This window comes from Symsagittifera roscoffensis, chromosome 2 (assembly GCF_963678635.1).
Source record: "Symsagittifera roscoffensis chromosome 2, txSymRosc1.1, whole genome shotgun sequence".
Lineage (NCBI taxonomy): Eukaryota > Metazoa > Xenacoelomorpha > Acoela > Convolutidae > Symsagittifera > Symsagittifera roscoffensis.
Window position 1 is genome coordinate 41,610,783 of NC_087063.1, and position 11,837 is coordinate 41,622,619.

Consider the following 11,837-nt stretch of genomic DNA (forward strand, 5'->3'; position numbering starts at 1 on the left):
TTTCTTCAATTAGTTCGTTTTTTTTTTTGAGGAATTATTAAGTCAAATAAAACCTTTTTTCCTGAATCCGGCGAAGCATGCTTAAGATGCCCTAGTCACAAAAATTATAATCATATGAGCGCTCACCTTTAATTTAAAACCAAACTTGAAGAAATTTTCAATGATTTTGAAGTTGAAAAGGCTCAGTCAGCTCTTTTGTTAGAAGCAAATTCACTTTTTGTTTAAGTAAAACGTTTCGTTCGGAGAAAGAGTTGGATGAATTTGACGAATTCATGGATCATGAGAGAATGAATATGTCACAACGCCATATAAAGAAAGACTTTTTTGCAGTTTTGCAATAATTTAACTAATCTTCTTTTACAAGAGAAAAAGACCGTATTGCTATATCCTGTTAATGGCTTCTCGGAAAATTAGTCATGCTTTTGCAATTGCAGAGTAAAAAAGCATTTGGTAATTAGAGCTAACCGAATTCACCTGCTTCAACGATAAAAATAGCCCGCAAACGGAAATAAGCCCCTGGTATTTTCAGGCAATGCAAAATTTGCTTCCTTGATTTTTTTAAAGTTTCCTACCGAGTTTGACACATTAATCAGATATTGGTATTAATCATTTCTAAAAAGAGCCAAAGCACATGGTTTTTTCAAACTGAATAATTAATGGACTATTTTTGTGTCAATTGGGGTTAAAAATCATATATCAATTGTTGAAAAAGGTAATTGGACACTTAAAATCCCAATTCAGATTACCAACTTAATATCACAATGTGTAATCCAGACACTGTTTTAAAACTTATGAATTCAAGCTCTAAAAAGCATTCTCCACCCCAACCCCCATCCACCCCACACACGACACACCTCATCTATCCCCCATGCTACTGGAGTAATCGGCTTGTTGAACCCAACCCAATATTATATAAAACATTTCCATTGATTTCACACCATAAATATGAACTGAATAGTGGTGGGTGGTATTAGCAATGCGTGGTGTGCTAATAATACCGGTAGTATTCCCTAGGAATAATTATAATGTTTGCTCAACAGACTTAAAGGGTGTTTGGTTAATCGCTCAAATCCGGCAGTGACGGATAGTGCCGTGTACTTCTTACTACGTCACGTGCTGACGTCACCAGCTCAGGCGAAAGGTTACGTCACACCATAAAAAGGGTGCAAGCTCAAACCACCGATAGTTTGGAACGCCGAAGTATATGTAGAATGATTTTATCTAGCATTTTGCGCTCTGCAAGTGCACAAGGCTTTTCTACTGAGCCATCATTTTTTGTTGTTGTTTTGCTTGAAACGTTTCTTTCTTATCGTTTTTGTTGAGTTGCTTTTTCGGTGGTCTAGCACTTTGGTGCTTTCCACACTATAGGTCAAGCTGAGACCCATAGGTTAGATAGATTAACTGAGTAGGAAGTTACTGATCTGGAGTTACACAAATTGAAATGGTATGCCGCCAAAAACCACAGGTCCAAATTGGACCCTCTTTGATGTTAATTGGAACCTCGCTACGTTAGTGCTTCATTTTATAAGGTTGACTATGCCTTTGAAGACTAAGGATTATAAGCGGGTGCATTTTACACCAGATTATTCAGATTTTGCAAAATTTAATGTTTCGAAAGTTCTTATAAGGCTGCAATGTTTTTTTTAGTCCGAGTCTTTGTTAAATCGAAAGTTTATTCTGTATCGTTTCAAGTACTGAAAACGAATCAGGCCCATGTGAACAATCTGTCCCCCCTAAAATTGAATGGCAAATTCAAGCAGTTCGGCATATATGTGCTGTGCTCAAATCTGATTGGTTGAAAAATATTACTTTTAACCAAGTGAACTATCTCCTCCCTAATTTGATTTAGTGGGGAGATTGTTCACTTGGTCCCCGAATCAACCGTACAATCCCGAACCCCCTGGTCCGATTATTTAAATTTAGGTGGGAGGATGTTAACTTGGTTTTGAGATGGAATTTTCAACCAATCAGAATATAAGCATTTTTGCGTAGGGCCAGCAAATTTAATCCAATTCAAACTCTCGGTGGAGGATCTTAACTTGGTCAGGGGTAAGATACAAACTCAATAGGTTTCATATTCAGATTTTTTGACATACAATTCCAGCCATACAGCGGATTAGTGATTAATGGATTGTTCCCGATTATTCGTCATATTTTAAAAGAATTGATTAGTTTCAGCGAGGTCTTGTTCAATTTTTTTTTTCAAAACCAATATGTGAAAGCATGCGGTTGTTCAAATTTGAACCAATTTAAAATTTAAAGCGGTTAACCACTTCCACTCCCAGAAGTACCACATTAGTTCTTTTGAGCATGATGGCTGTTGAAAGTTGATACAGAATTGCTGCCATGTGCTTCGATTTCCGCAAAATGTCTCGGCATTTCTGCAGACCTTAAACTTTTACTGGTACTTAGTAGTGTGCTTTTTGCTTGCTGTTCACTTTGTGGATAAATGAATAAAACTGTTAAAAGAATTTATGTCGAGATGCATTTTAAAATGCTTTGTTTCCAATAGGTTGAGTTTTTTTGTGCCAAACCAATTTTGTTTAACCCAAATAACACCTTCGACTCTTTTTATTTAAAAACTCTTCTTTGTTTTCTGCATTTTGAGCCCGAGTGTGTTTGACAAAATTTAAAAATGCCGACATCTGCTGCATCCAGCGCTCTTAAGTTTTTTGTATCTAAGATTTTTAAACGCACCAAGCAGTATATATCGCTGGAAAAAATGTTCTGACCAAGCTATATTTAGAGAATGTTGTTAAAATGTTTCAGACAAGTGTACGATGGACTTCAAGAAACAGCCGAAGCACGAGAAGAAAGGAGAGCCAATCACAACGGAGACAGTGAAAAAGAGTTTCCTATTGGAGAACTACGTTGGCATCCTTACTGGCCAGGAGATAGATGGGATCCAATATACTCTGGTGATAGTTCTGATGAAACACCTTATCACTCTTGGGTTCACTACCAAATACACCATGAGGGACTGGGAGTTGAAGATCAGACAAGTGTTCGGAGAAGGTGGGTCCAGTTAAAATACTATGGGGGGGGGGGGGGAGGGGAGAGGAGAGGAGAGGGCTGCTAGAGCAGATACACATCCAATAGGTTAAACAACCGATAGCGCAAACATCCGATTTTACATAAGTTACATAACACTAGCAATACTAGTGATAAAAACTAAGATTCGAATTCAAAAGATTAAGAATTTAGATTTTCTTGAATCTGAAGTTCTGTTCTTGTTGTAAATTGGCTCAGTTTTGCATAAATATGCCTTGGTTCGTAATTCAAATTCGGCCAAATTCATTTCCAAGTTTCTCATTCATCATCTGTCGGCAGATCAGCTCTTTGAAAGGTTCAAAATTTCAAGCGGGGAGTGGAGGTGAAGTGGTTACGTCTCCGCCTCTCAATCGAAAGGTCGGATGTTCGAGGCCCACCATGATCCGTGCTCGTTGCTTGAGGGTGAAGCAACATTACCCAGCCCAGAAAAATAAACCAAAAAAAAGCATGTAGTTCTTAAACAGGGACACAACAGCGGTTCGCCGTGATGAGCTGTACAGCTCTTGTGTTGGTCCTTTGCCCCGTGGATAAATGGTCTTAAAAGCCAATTATGCTGTTTTTAGGGTAATTTTTTTTTGCTAGCAGAGTCTTTTGAGGGAGGAAAAATTAGAGTGATCCATATACTTTATTTACAATCCATCGTTTTCTAAGAATCGTCGTTTCTTACTACGCCAATTGACTCACATAAGTTTGGGAGTATGTACAGACAGCTATCATTAGTATTTTTTCCGTTTCCAGAAGAACAATTCATTGTCAAGATCCCCAACAAACCCTTCTTGATGAAGATGAAACCCTCGGAAAGAAAGATGGGCTGTGGAATTACTGCCAACCTATGTCTAACGGCCACTCAATTCGCCCTTACAACTATGAAACCCCCGATTAAGAAACTTGGCGTGTGGAATCTTTCCGAAGTATATGCATATGGTGCAGTAGATGGGGGTTTTGGGTTCGAGTGCTACCAAAAGGGGCGCAAGACTTTCTTCCGGCTTGAAACATCAGACGGAACTGCGATTCAAAACGCGTTCGACGTACAAACAGGCGCTGATACTGAGTTCACGAGAAGCCGATTTGCACCAGGTAAATTAATAAAAACAGTTTTTCTAATTAAATCAATTTCTGTTCACGACAGAATTTTAAACATTTGGAAAATAAACGACCCATATACTAGCTCCTAAATTGTACAGCTAACCGTTGTTGTACTCCTGGTTCAGACTAACAAGCATTTTCGTGTAGTTTTTACCGACAACAATGCGTAAGTTAGGACAAAACAGTTTTTACCTGTAGGATAAAACTCCCCCAAAAATGCAATGGGAAAATAATGAAGACGTGTTTTTGAACTTGTTTACTTTGAGGTTGTGTTCTATTCTAGTTTAGTTGCTTATTGTTCCGACCGCGTCACTCAAAGTGACAGGAAGGAACTATGGCTTAGCGAGTATTTTTTTTCGCCCAGTTCTGTTACCTTAAATAAAGCTCGCTGGTAGTTAAGTGTGGCATCATAATAAAGCCCTTTCGGATTCCCAAATCCGTGATTAGGATTCCAAAAATCCGTAAAACAGGTGTCTCAGTTTTGAAAAAACTCGTCTGAACTTTTCCGTTTTTCAGACTGAATGACATAAAATTTACGAATTACACTGGTCTGAACCCTCAGTTCAATTTTAGTGCAATTTTTACTTAAATATTGCAATTATTTTTCATCATTTTCGCAGTTTTTGACATCATTCAATTGCAACTGCTTTTTATCAAAAATATCGGCAACAGGTTAATTTGGCAAAAAAAAGCTTTTTAGACTTTAAAGTTCTCTACGTCAATCGCTGTGATCGGAACATTCTGTGCTTCTTGTGCAGCAACCGGCTACCATTGTTTGCTTGAATTGAAAGATATTGATAAATTTATCTCGTTCTGATTCTAAATTAAGACATCCCATATGGTTCAATCAAACAAACAATTATGTTACAGTGCAATTGATGCAGAACGGTGGAAAAGTTATGCAAGTAAATTTCAAGGCTCTTTGCACTAAATTAGATATTTAGTTCTTAAACTATTAAATTAAGATAAGAAAAAAACTTTAGAATAATTGTCAAACAAGTGATTAAAACTAAAGAAAGTATTGGCATTATCTTTGCCTGTGTATCTAAAATCCGATGGTACGATACGGGGATCACCGAAGACGGTGCTCTTTACTTGCATTAGCGAAACATTTCTGAGGCCAAAAAAATACCAAAAAATCACATCTATTTCTTATCTAGAGACAACTCGATCGTTCGTTTTAGCGCACATGCAGTTCAACTCTAACGGCGGAGATAGCAGCAGTTTTACAGTGCAGCCAGAACAACACCCCGCAGTGTCCAACATGTTCCCGATGGGAGGCCTGGGGGGACTAGGACGGCCCTCGAACCCTAACTTCTACTCTGGCTCTATATCCACGGCACCTTCGCTCGTGGCCCAGCACAGACCCACCCCTTCAATAGGAGTGGGTGGGACTATGAATGGTCCTAAACGTAAGTTGATGGTCAGATTCCATAGTTATGGTCTTTTTTTGCAATTATGAAAGCTTTCATCTGAGATCTTCTTATGCAATCATGAAGATTTTCACTTTTACCCAAAAACGGTTTATACCGCAGATTACAGAGGAAACATACGGCAAAGGTATATGACTATTTTGAACAGCTGATTTTCACCAAGTTTTTTTTTGTTAATTTTCGACTGTTGTGATCGCGATATAATTCATTAAATGCTTTTTATTTTTCAAGCTCCTCGAATTTATCTGATGATTTTTTTAATTAAATGTATATTAAGCGTTTGAACCTGGATTATCCGAATGGTTTCATCTTTAGCCTTCCAGCCGCCCTTCAACTTCAAGCAGTCGACCCCACCCCGAGGTGGCTATCAGGGGGACATAATGGCCACACCTGCGGGTTGGTCACCCAACATCACGACCTCGTCCAATTGTGGTCAGAACATCCCCCCGTCCAGTGGCGGAGGGGTGGGCAGAAAAGCCCATAAGGAGATGTATGCGCCCAAGCCATCATGCTCCGATGATCATTCTCCCCCAATGAGGAGAGATGACGACGATGAAGAGGAAGGGGGAAGGGAGATGTCTTCACGTGATCACCGGAACGGATCACTCTCCTATTCGCGTGAGTAGAGTAACAAAAAATCTCGTCTCAATTATATCGCGCTTACTCTATTCGTGATTTATCTCATTAAATTTACATTCATATTTTGATGTTATTTTTTGCTCAGAGGCTCAGTAATCTTAAGGTATAGCTCGAATAGATTTAGATTTTTTTTTTACTATTTGTTCGTAATTTTAATGTGACTATTTGTGTTCTTTATTTTAGATTCTCCATCTTCTTCGTATATAAATCAGCAAATTCAATCCCCAGAAAGTATGCTGGACCATCACTCGTCCCTATTGCAACCAGCCGCCAGTTACACCCTACAGCAACGACAACATCAGCACCGCCTCCAAAACGACATTCAACAAGACACATACAAACACTCCGCCACAATGACACCCCCTAGGCGACCCTCAATGGGCGCTGGAAACGGGGGAGGAGACTACGCAGATCTCCAATTCCCCAATCCTCCTCCGCCCATTTCAAAGCGACAGCACGGAGGCAGTCGCGGCCTGAACAAGTCGGGATCTCCGGCACCGGAGGTACCAGTACGACACACTCCTAGGATTTCAGTGTCGCCTACTAAAAGTCAAATTACAGAGTGTATTCGCACGCGACTGGCCGCTTCGTGGCGTAAGTTCTGCGTCAAGCATTTTGAATTGATTTTTTCGACTTTTGAAGCACAACTGAGTTTTTATATCCTGGTAACCGAAACATTTCTGCGGAAATTTGGATGTATATTTTTTCAATGTCGGGATACTAGCTTAATGGCTTAGTTAGAATATAAAAGAAGCCTTCGGTTTTTCATTCGATTAGTAAGATAGAAAGTTTTTGCTCAAAAGTGATATATCTATTTGCTTCGTAGAAACTCAAAAGTAAACTGAAATGGTTGTTCCAGAAAAGTGTGATTGTGGAACGTACCTTAACCGCAGTTGTCCCAACCTGGCACGAGAATCATGCAAGCAGCGCAAGTGCATAAAGCGAGTCAACGCCAAGAGGATGCCAGTTCAGGTAGGCACAGGAGGAGACGGCAGCCGACTGGACTCAATAGATGCGTTGTCGATGCGTGCCGAGGGTACTCTAGCTAGTCGCGGCGCGCACTTCTCGGCTTACAAGAGGTGGGGAAGTGACCAGCACGTGCAGTATCTGGACACATATGAGAGCCAGTTTGAAGAAGCTCTGGAGTTGTGTGGATGTGATATCGACCAGGCATTCAGTCAGCAGTACGTTCAAATATACTGCACCTTATTTAAGTATCACATTTTAAAATTTTTATGTCCTTTCATAACTTGAAAAGTTGAGAAAGGTTTCAGTTTTATGAAGTTCCGAAAAGAATACTTGAGTTTTCATATAGGGAAACTTGATTGAACTTGAAAAAATCCCGACTGGATTTAAATTGGCACTTCTTTAAAAAAACTTTTGATTAAAGCCCGAGTTATAATAATCACAGTTAAGACTAAAGCTTTCAGTCAGCTTAGTTTCGCTCTATTTTTGCACTGGGCGGTTTTTGGAACATTAAAACACCTGGAACATTAATATGAGCACCAATATATTGTAGACAAAAATTGGTTCGTTCCAGAGATCCAGCCGACGGTCAAGTGTTCAATCTTCACCTCCTAACAGAACTTCGCAAGTCCATCCGAGAACGAAACTCGGTTGCATCGGGATCCAACATGCCCCTTCACTCGAAGACTAGCAGAAACAACTCGGGAACTATAACTGCAGACTCAAGTACTACTCCCTCTACTAGCAAACATAGCACTCCGCTTCATGTCAGCAAAAAGACGTCAAACCCAAATTACTACCGACCTCAAGAACCGAACATAGCAGGGGAACTGGATGAAATGATTTCACTTCACGGAGAAGCTTTCAGAAATGGACCTGTTTATGTTAATATTCATTGGGCAAATACTCATCACCCCGAAACGACCCCTCAGCACACCCAATTTTCATCGTCCGCAAGCGAGCCCCGACTCTCCGACTGCTCGTCGCCGAACGAAGTGAATCCGAATCACCCGATGAATCACCTTCGGTCATCGGGTCAGCCATCGTCGATTCCGAGACGATCGAAGACTAGTAACGCAAGTAGCAGTAATAACAGCAATCAGTTCGAGACACACTCCCAACCTAATACCCTGCACAGCAGTCGGGCACAGCATGGCTCAGTTGAAAACAACAACAACAATTCAGACCATCACTACTCGCAAATAGACAAAATCAGACAGAGTTTAATATCAGGTAACAATCTCAAATTTAAATCAGTCAAAAACCTTTCTGATATTCTTTAAATTCTAATATAGTTTTGTTACTGACCGTTGTTGGTGCTCGAGCTCACCAATTGTTTATTTAAAAAGCAAAAAAAGATGGTGCATGTTTCAACTGGAAAATTGGATACTTTTGTTTCAAAATGTCTGCATTTTAGAAGAAATCAGACCCTCAATGAACAGCAGTGAAGCCGACAGTCTCCATAACGAGTTCAACGCCAACAGTGGTTCGAGAAGAAACGCACACAACCGCCAGCGAACCCCACAACACAGCTCCACGGGTGCCTCCCCCTCCCCCACCTCGACCCAGACTAAGGTGGTACAAAACGGAAACTACCAAAAACTGATTTCAAATTCGACCACAGCCGACGCCAAGTTATCCCGGGCTAATGTAGACTTACTTCCGGCGCCCAGTTTTACCCCGAGCACTACTGTTAACAATAGTGGTAGTTACCAAAGAAGAAAGAAAACAACGTCTAACAGTGATAATGTTCTTCCGTCAACCGACTCTTCTTTACCATACAAAGGTGCCAGCTATGGCTCACGGGATGTTTCGCCAGACCCTGATCAACTTTCATTGGACGGATCACGCGACGAGGTCTTTGTCGACGACGTCGACTACGCAGGAGGAAATAATTGTGTTGGTATGGCTCGTGAAATTGAAGCAAAAGTTCATATACGTAACGGCTCCACTTTGTCTTATGAAGACGAAATTAACTCACATGCTCAAGGATACGGACAGAAAGAATCGTTTGCGCACAGGTTGAGGAAAAAGTCTTCAAGCAAAACTACTGACCGGCCTCGCAATGGCAAAGACTACGGAGTTCCTCGAAATCTGGGACACCGTAATCTCACCACTGATTCGATAGGTTGCTACTCAAGTATAAACTACGGACCGTACGACAACGCAAAACAGCCTCGAAGAAACAGCGTGAAACATGAGTATGTAAACGTAGAATGCATTGATAACATATTCCAAGTCAAGCGAGAGGCTAATCTTCCAAGTTCGTGCGATAGTATCTCTGCTCTCGGAACCCGTGACTCATTTTCCCCGACGAAAGCCGACTTTGGGTTCCGAAAGGCGCCTTATGAGAATGTAGTTGCGGTGCACGGAGGACAGTTTAGACAGCAGAAGCCTCCAAATCCCAACGATTCTATATATCACAGCATTAGCTACACAGGTGCCAAACGGCGTACCGAAACCAACTCAAACCGATCGGGTCGAAGCGATGAGTTTGTGGTCGCGCAACCACAGCAAGGCAAAGTCCACTTGAACTATATAGACTTTTCGCCCGCTTCAGATGCCGCAGCGCAAGTTGCTAGGCAGCAAGCAATTAACCGGTCCCTAGAAAAGAAAAATCCAGGGTGCTCGAATCGAAGTCCCTCGGGAACCGTAAAACCGAACGGGACACGAGTGCAGCCAACAGTGCAGTACTGTGCGATTGACGTTGAGTCGACAAATATTCTTCACAAGTGTTACGATGAGCACATAAAAGGGAGAAAAGAAATCTATGACAGGAACCACCAAAGGCCCCCCGTTGCCAACAGTACCTATAAATCAGTGGAGAACCGACATCATTCTAATTCGTCCGCGGGATCTGGGGGAAGTTTACCGCGTCCCGGTTACAGATAAAGTCATTTGAAAATGGAGGAAGAAAATCCTCAGAAAACATTTTCAGTGTCAGAGACCAGGCAGCCGCGAATTTAAGATTCAGGAGAGTTTTAGGCAGAAAAGAATTTTGCCCAAGACGTTTTTTGAAGTAAAACTTTTATGAAAAAGACTAAAACAGAGTAAAGTGAAATTTGTAGAATGAAAATAAAACTCAATTCAGTTTATTTTGTGTTATTTCTCGTAGACATTAACGTTTTAAAGTAATACTTGGTTTCGAGATCTTAATTGTTGTCGTTTTTATATAGCGAATTCCAAATCAGATGGTAAAAATTTTTGTTTTCAAATGAGCATAAGTGAGATTTTTGTATCGGTACGACTCTTTTGGCGTTCTAAATTGGATTGAGAAGAAATACAAAACTGCTCATTTATCAGGGCAAAGCCATGAATGTTCCGACTGTCCCTTAATTCGGTGTCCTACAATTTAATACCATACAATTTAACACCGTACATTTTAACACCTAGCCATTTCACTACTAAAATTAACATCGAATAGTTTTTGGAAAAAAAATATTGAAAACCTAGCACTTAGCATAGTGGTAAGGCGTTCACTTTAGAATCGTCAGATCGTGTAATCGATCCCATGCCATGGCAATGATAGTGTGTGAGGACGAGCTCTCACTTGACCTCTAGCTTCAGGTCTACCACAACCTGACCAAATTTGACTGCAATAGTGGTACCACATGAAAGTTCTAGACGCACAAAAACGGCCTTGAGTCGCAAATAAGAGCTTCGCTCAACAAAATAACACAGTCTGGAATGTGGGGAAATAATATAAACGGACTATCCTCGACAGGACTGTTAAAGCCTACTGATAGCTCCTCTGCGATTCGCAGGAACTACAATTAATTAATTAATTAAAAACCTCTACATTTTGGACAATATCAAAGTGTAAAATTTTAAGCGGTACGAAATTAATAAGACCAATTAGCTAGCCTCAATTCAATTTAGAACAATTTTGTTACGCGGGATAGTTTGCCACGCGTAAACAATTCGCGTTAGGCTCTCAGCATTATGAATAAACTCTTCAAAGCGCCCATAATTTAGTCCAGAACATGGAAAGTTTGGCAATATTCAAATCCCATAACTTTACAAAAAATGATCGGAGGCGAATATCTTTTTTCATTTCAACTCAGAAAGTCGTTATTTTCAATGGGGTAGAAAAGTTTTTTGTTGAAAATTATTATTTCGATAGGTGAAAATTGACTGAATAAAAACAACCACACCGAGCATAAATATTCCGTTTTCTTCTTAAGTCGGAACAATTATTTTTTAAACAAAAGTCTTGAAAGTCTTTCAGAAAATTTGTTGGTTAAATGTCCCTTTTAATGCTGCTTAACAATGTTCATAATCTGAGCATTTAAATATGTTGTATTTTCTGAAAATTTTTACAAAAGGCTATCAGACAAAGTTAAAATGATGTATTGTACGTCGAACTGACAGATAAAAACGCTATCAGGATTTTAAAAATTTCATTTCTCGATTGCCTACATATAAATAACTAGCAGACCAGATTATCACCTAGCCTGACCAAAATAGCGTGCCGAGGGGGGGGGGGTAGGGGCGACCGTTCCCCTCCCCCTCAATTCCCATAAATCAGATCATCATATTTGAAAACAAAAGTATGATAATTATTCAAAAATCATTCATATGATAATTATCCATCATGCTTGAATAATGTCATCGTTCCGACCATATAAAAAAATTAGAAACTTTGTTTTCGAGTGTGCTTAC

General features: G+C 40.1%; 1 protein-coding gene across 2 annotated transcripts in view; it reads left to right on the forward strand.

Moving 5' to 3' along the window:
* The window catches only part of LOC134838979 (uncharacterized), a 45,428-nt gene extending 35,066 nt beyond the window's left edge, over positions 1-10,362 (forward strand). For both annotated transcript variants that reach the window (XM_063854351.1, XM_063854352.1), the window contains exons 4-11: positions 2,770-3,015; positions 3,790-4,128; positions 5,322-5,549; positions 5,886-6,188; positions 6,393-6,803; positions 7,069-7,393; positions 7,750-8,408; positions 8,593-10,362. In XM_063854351.1, coding sequence (XP_063710421.1) covers positions 2,770-3,015; positions 3,790-4,128; positions 5,322-5,549; positions 5,886-6,188; positions 6,393-6,803; positions 7,069-7,393; positions 7,750-8,408; positions 8,593-10,067 — 3,986 coding nt within the window. In that variant the 3' untranslated portion in view covers positions 10,068-10,362. The remainder of the gene's footprint in view (positions 1-2,769; positions 3,016-3,789; positions 4,129-5,321; positions 5,550-5,885; positions 6,189-6,392; positions 6,804-7,068; positions 7,394-7,749; positions 8,409-8,592) is intronic.
* The last annotated feature ends 1,475 nt before the right edge of the window (positions 10,363-11,837 follow it).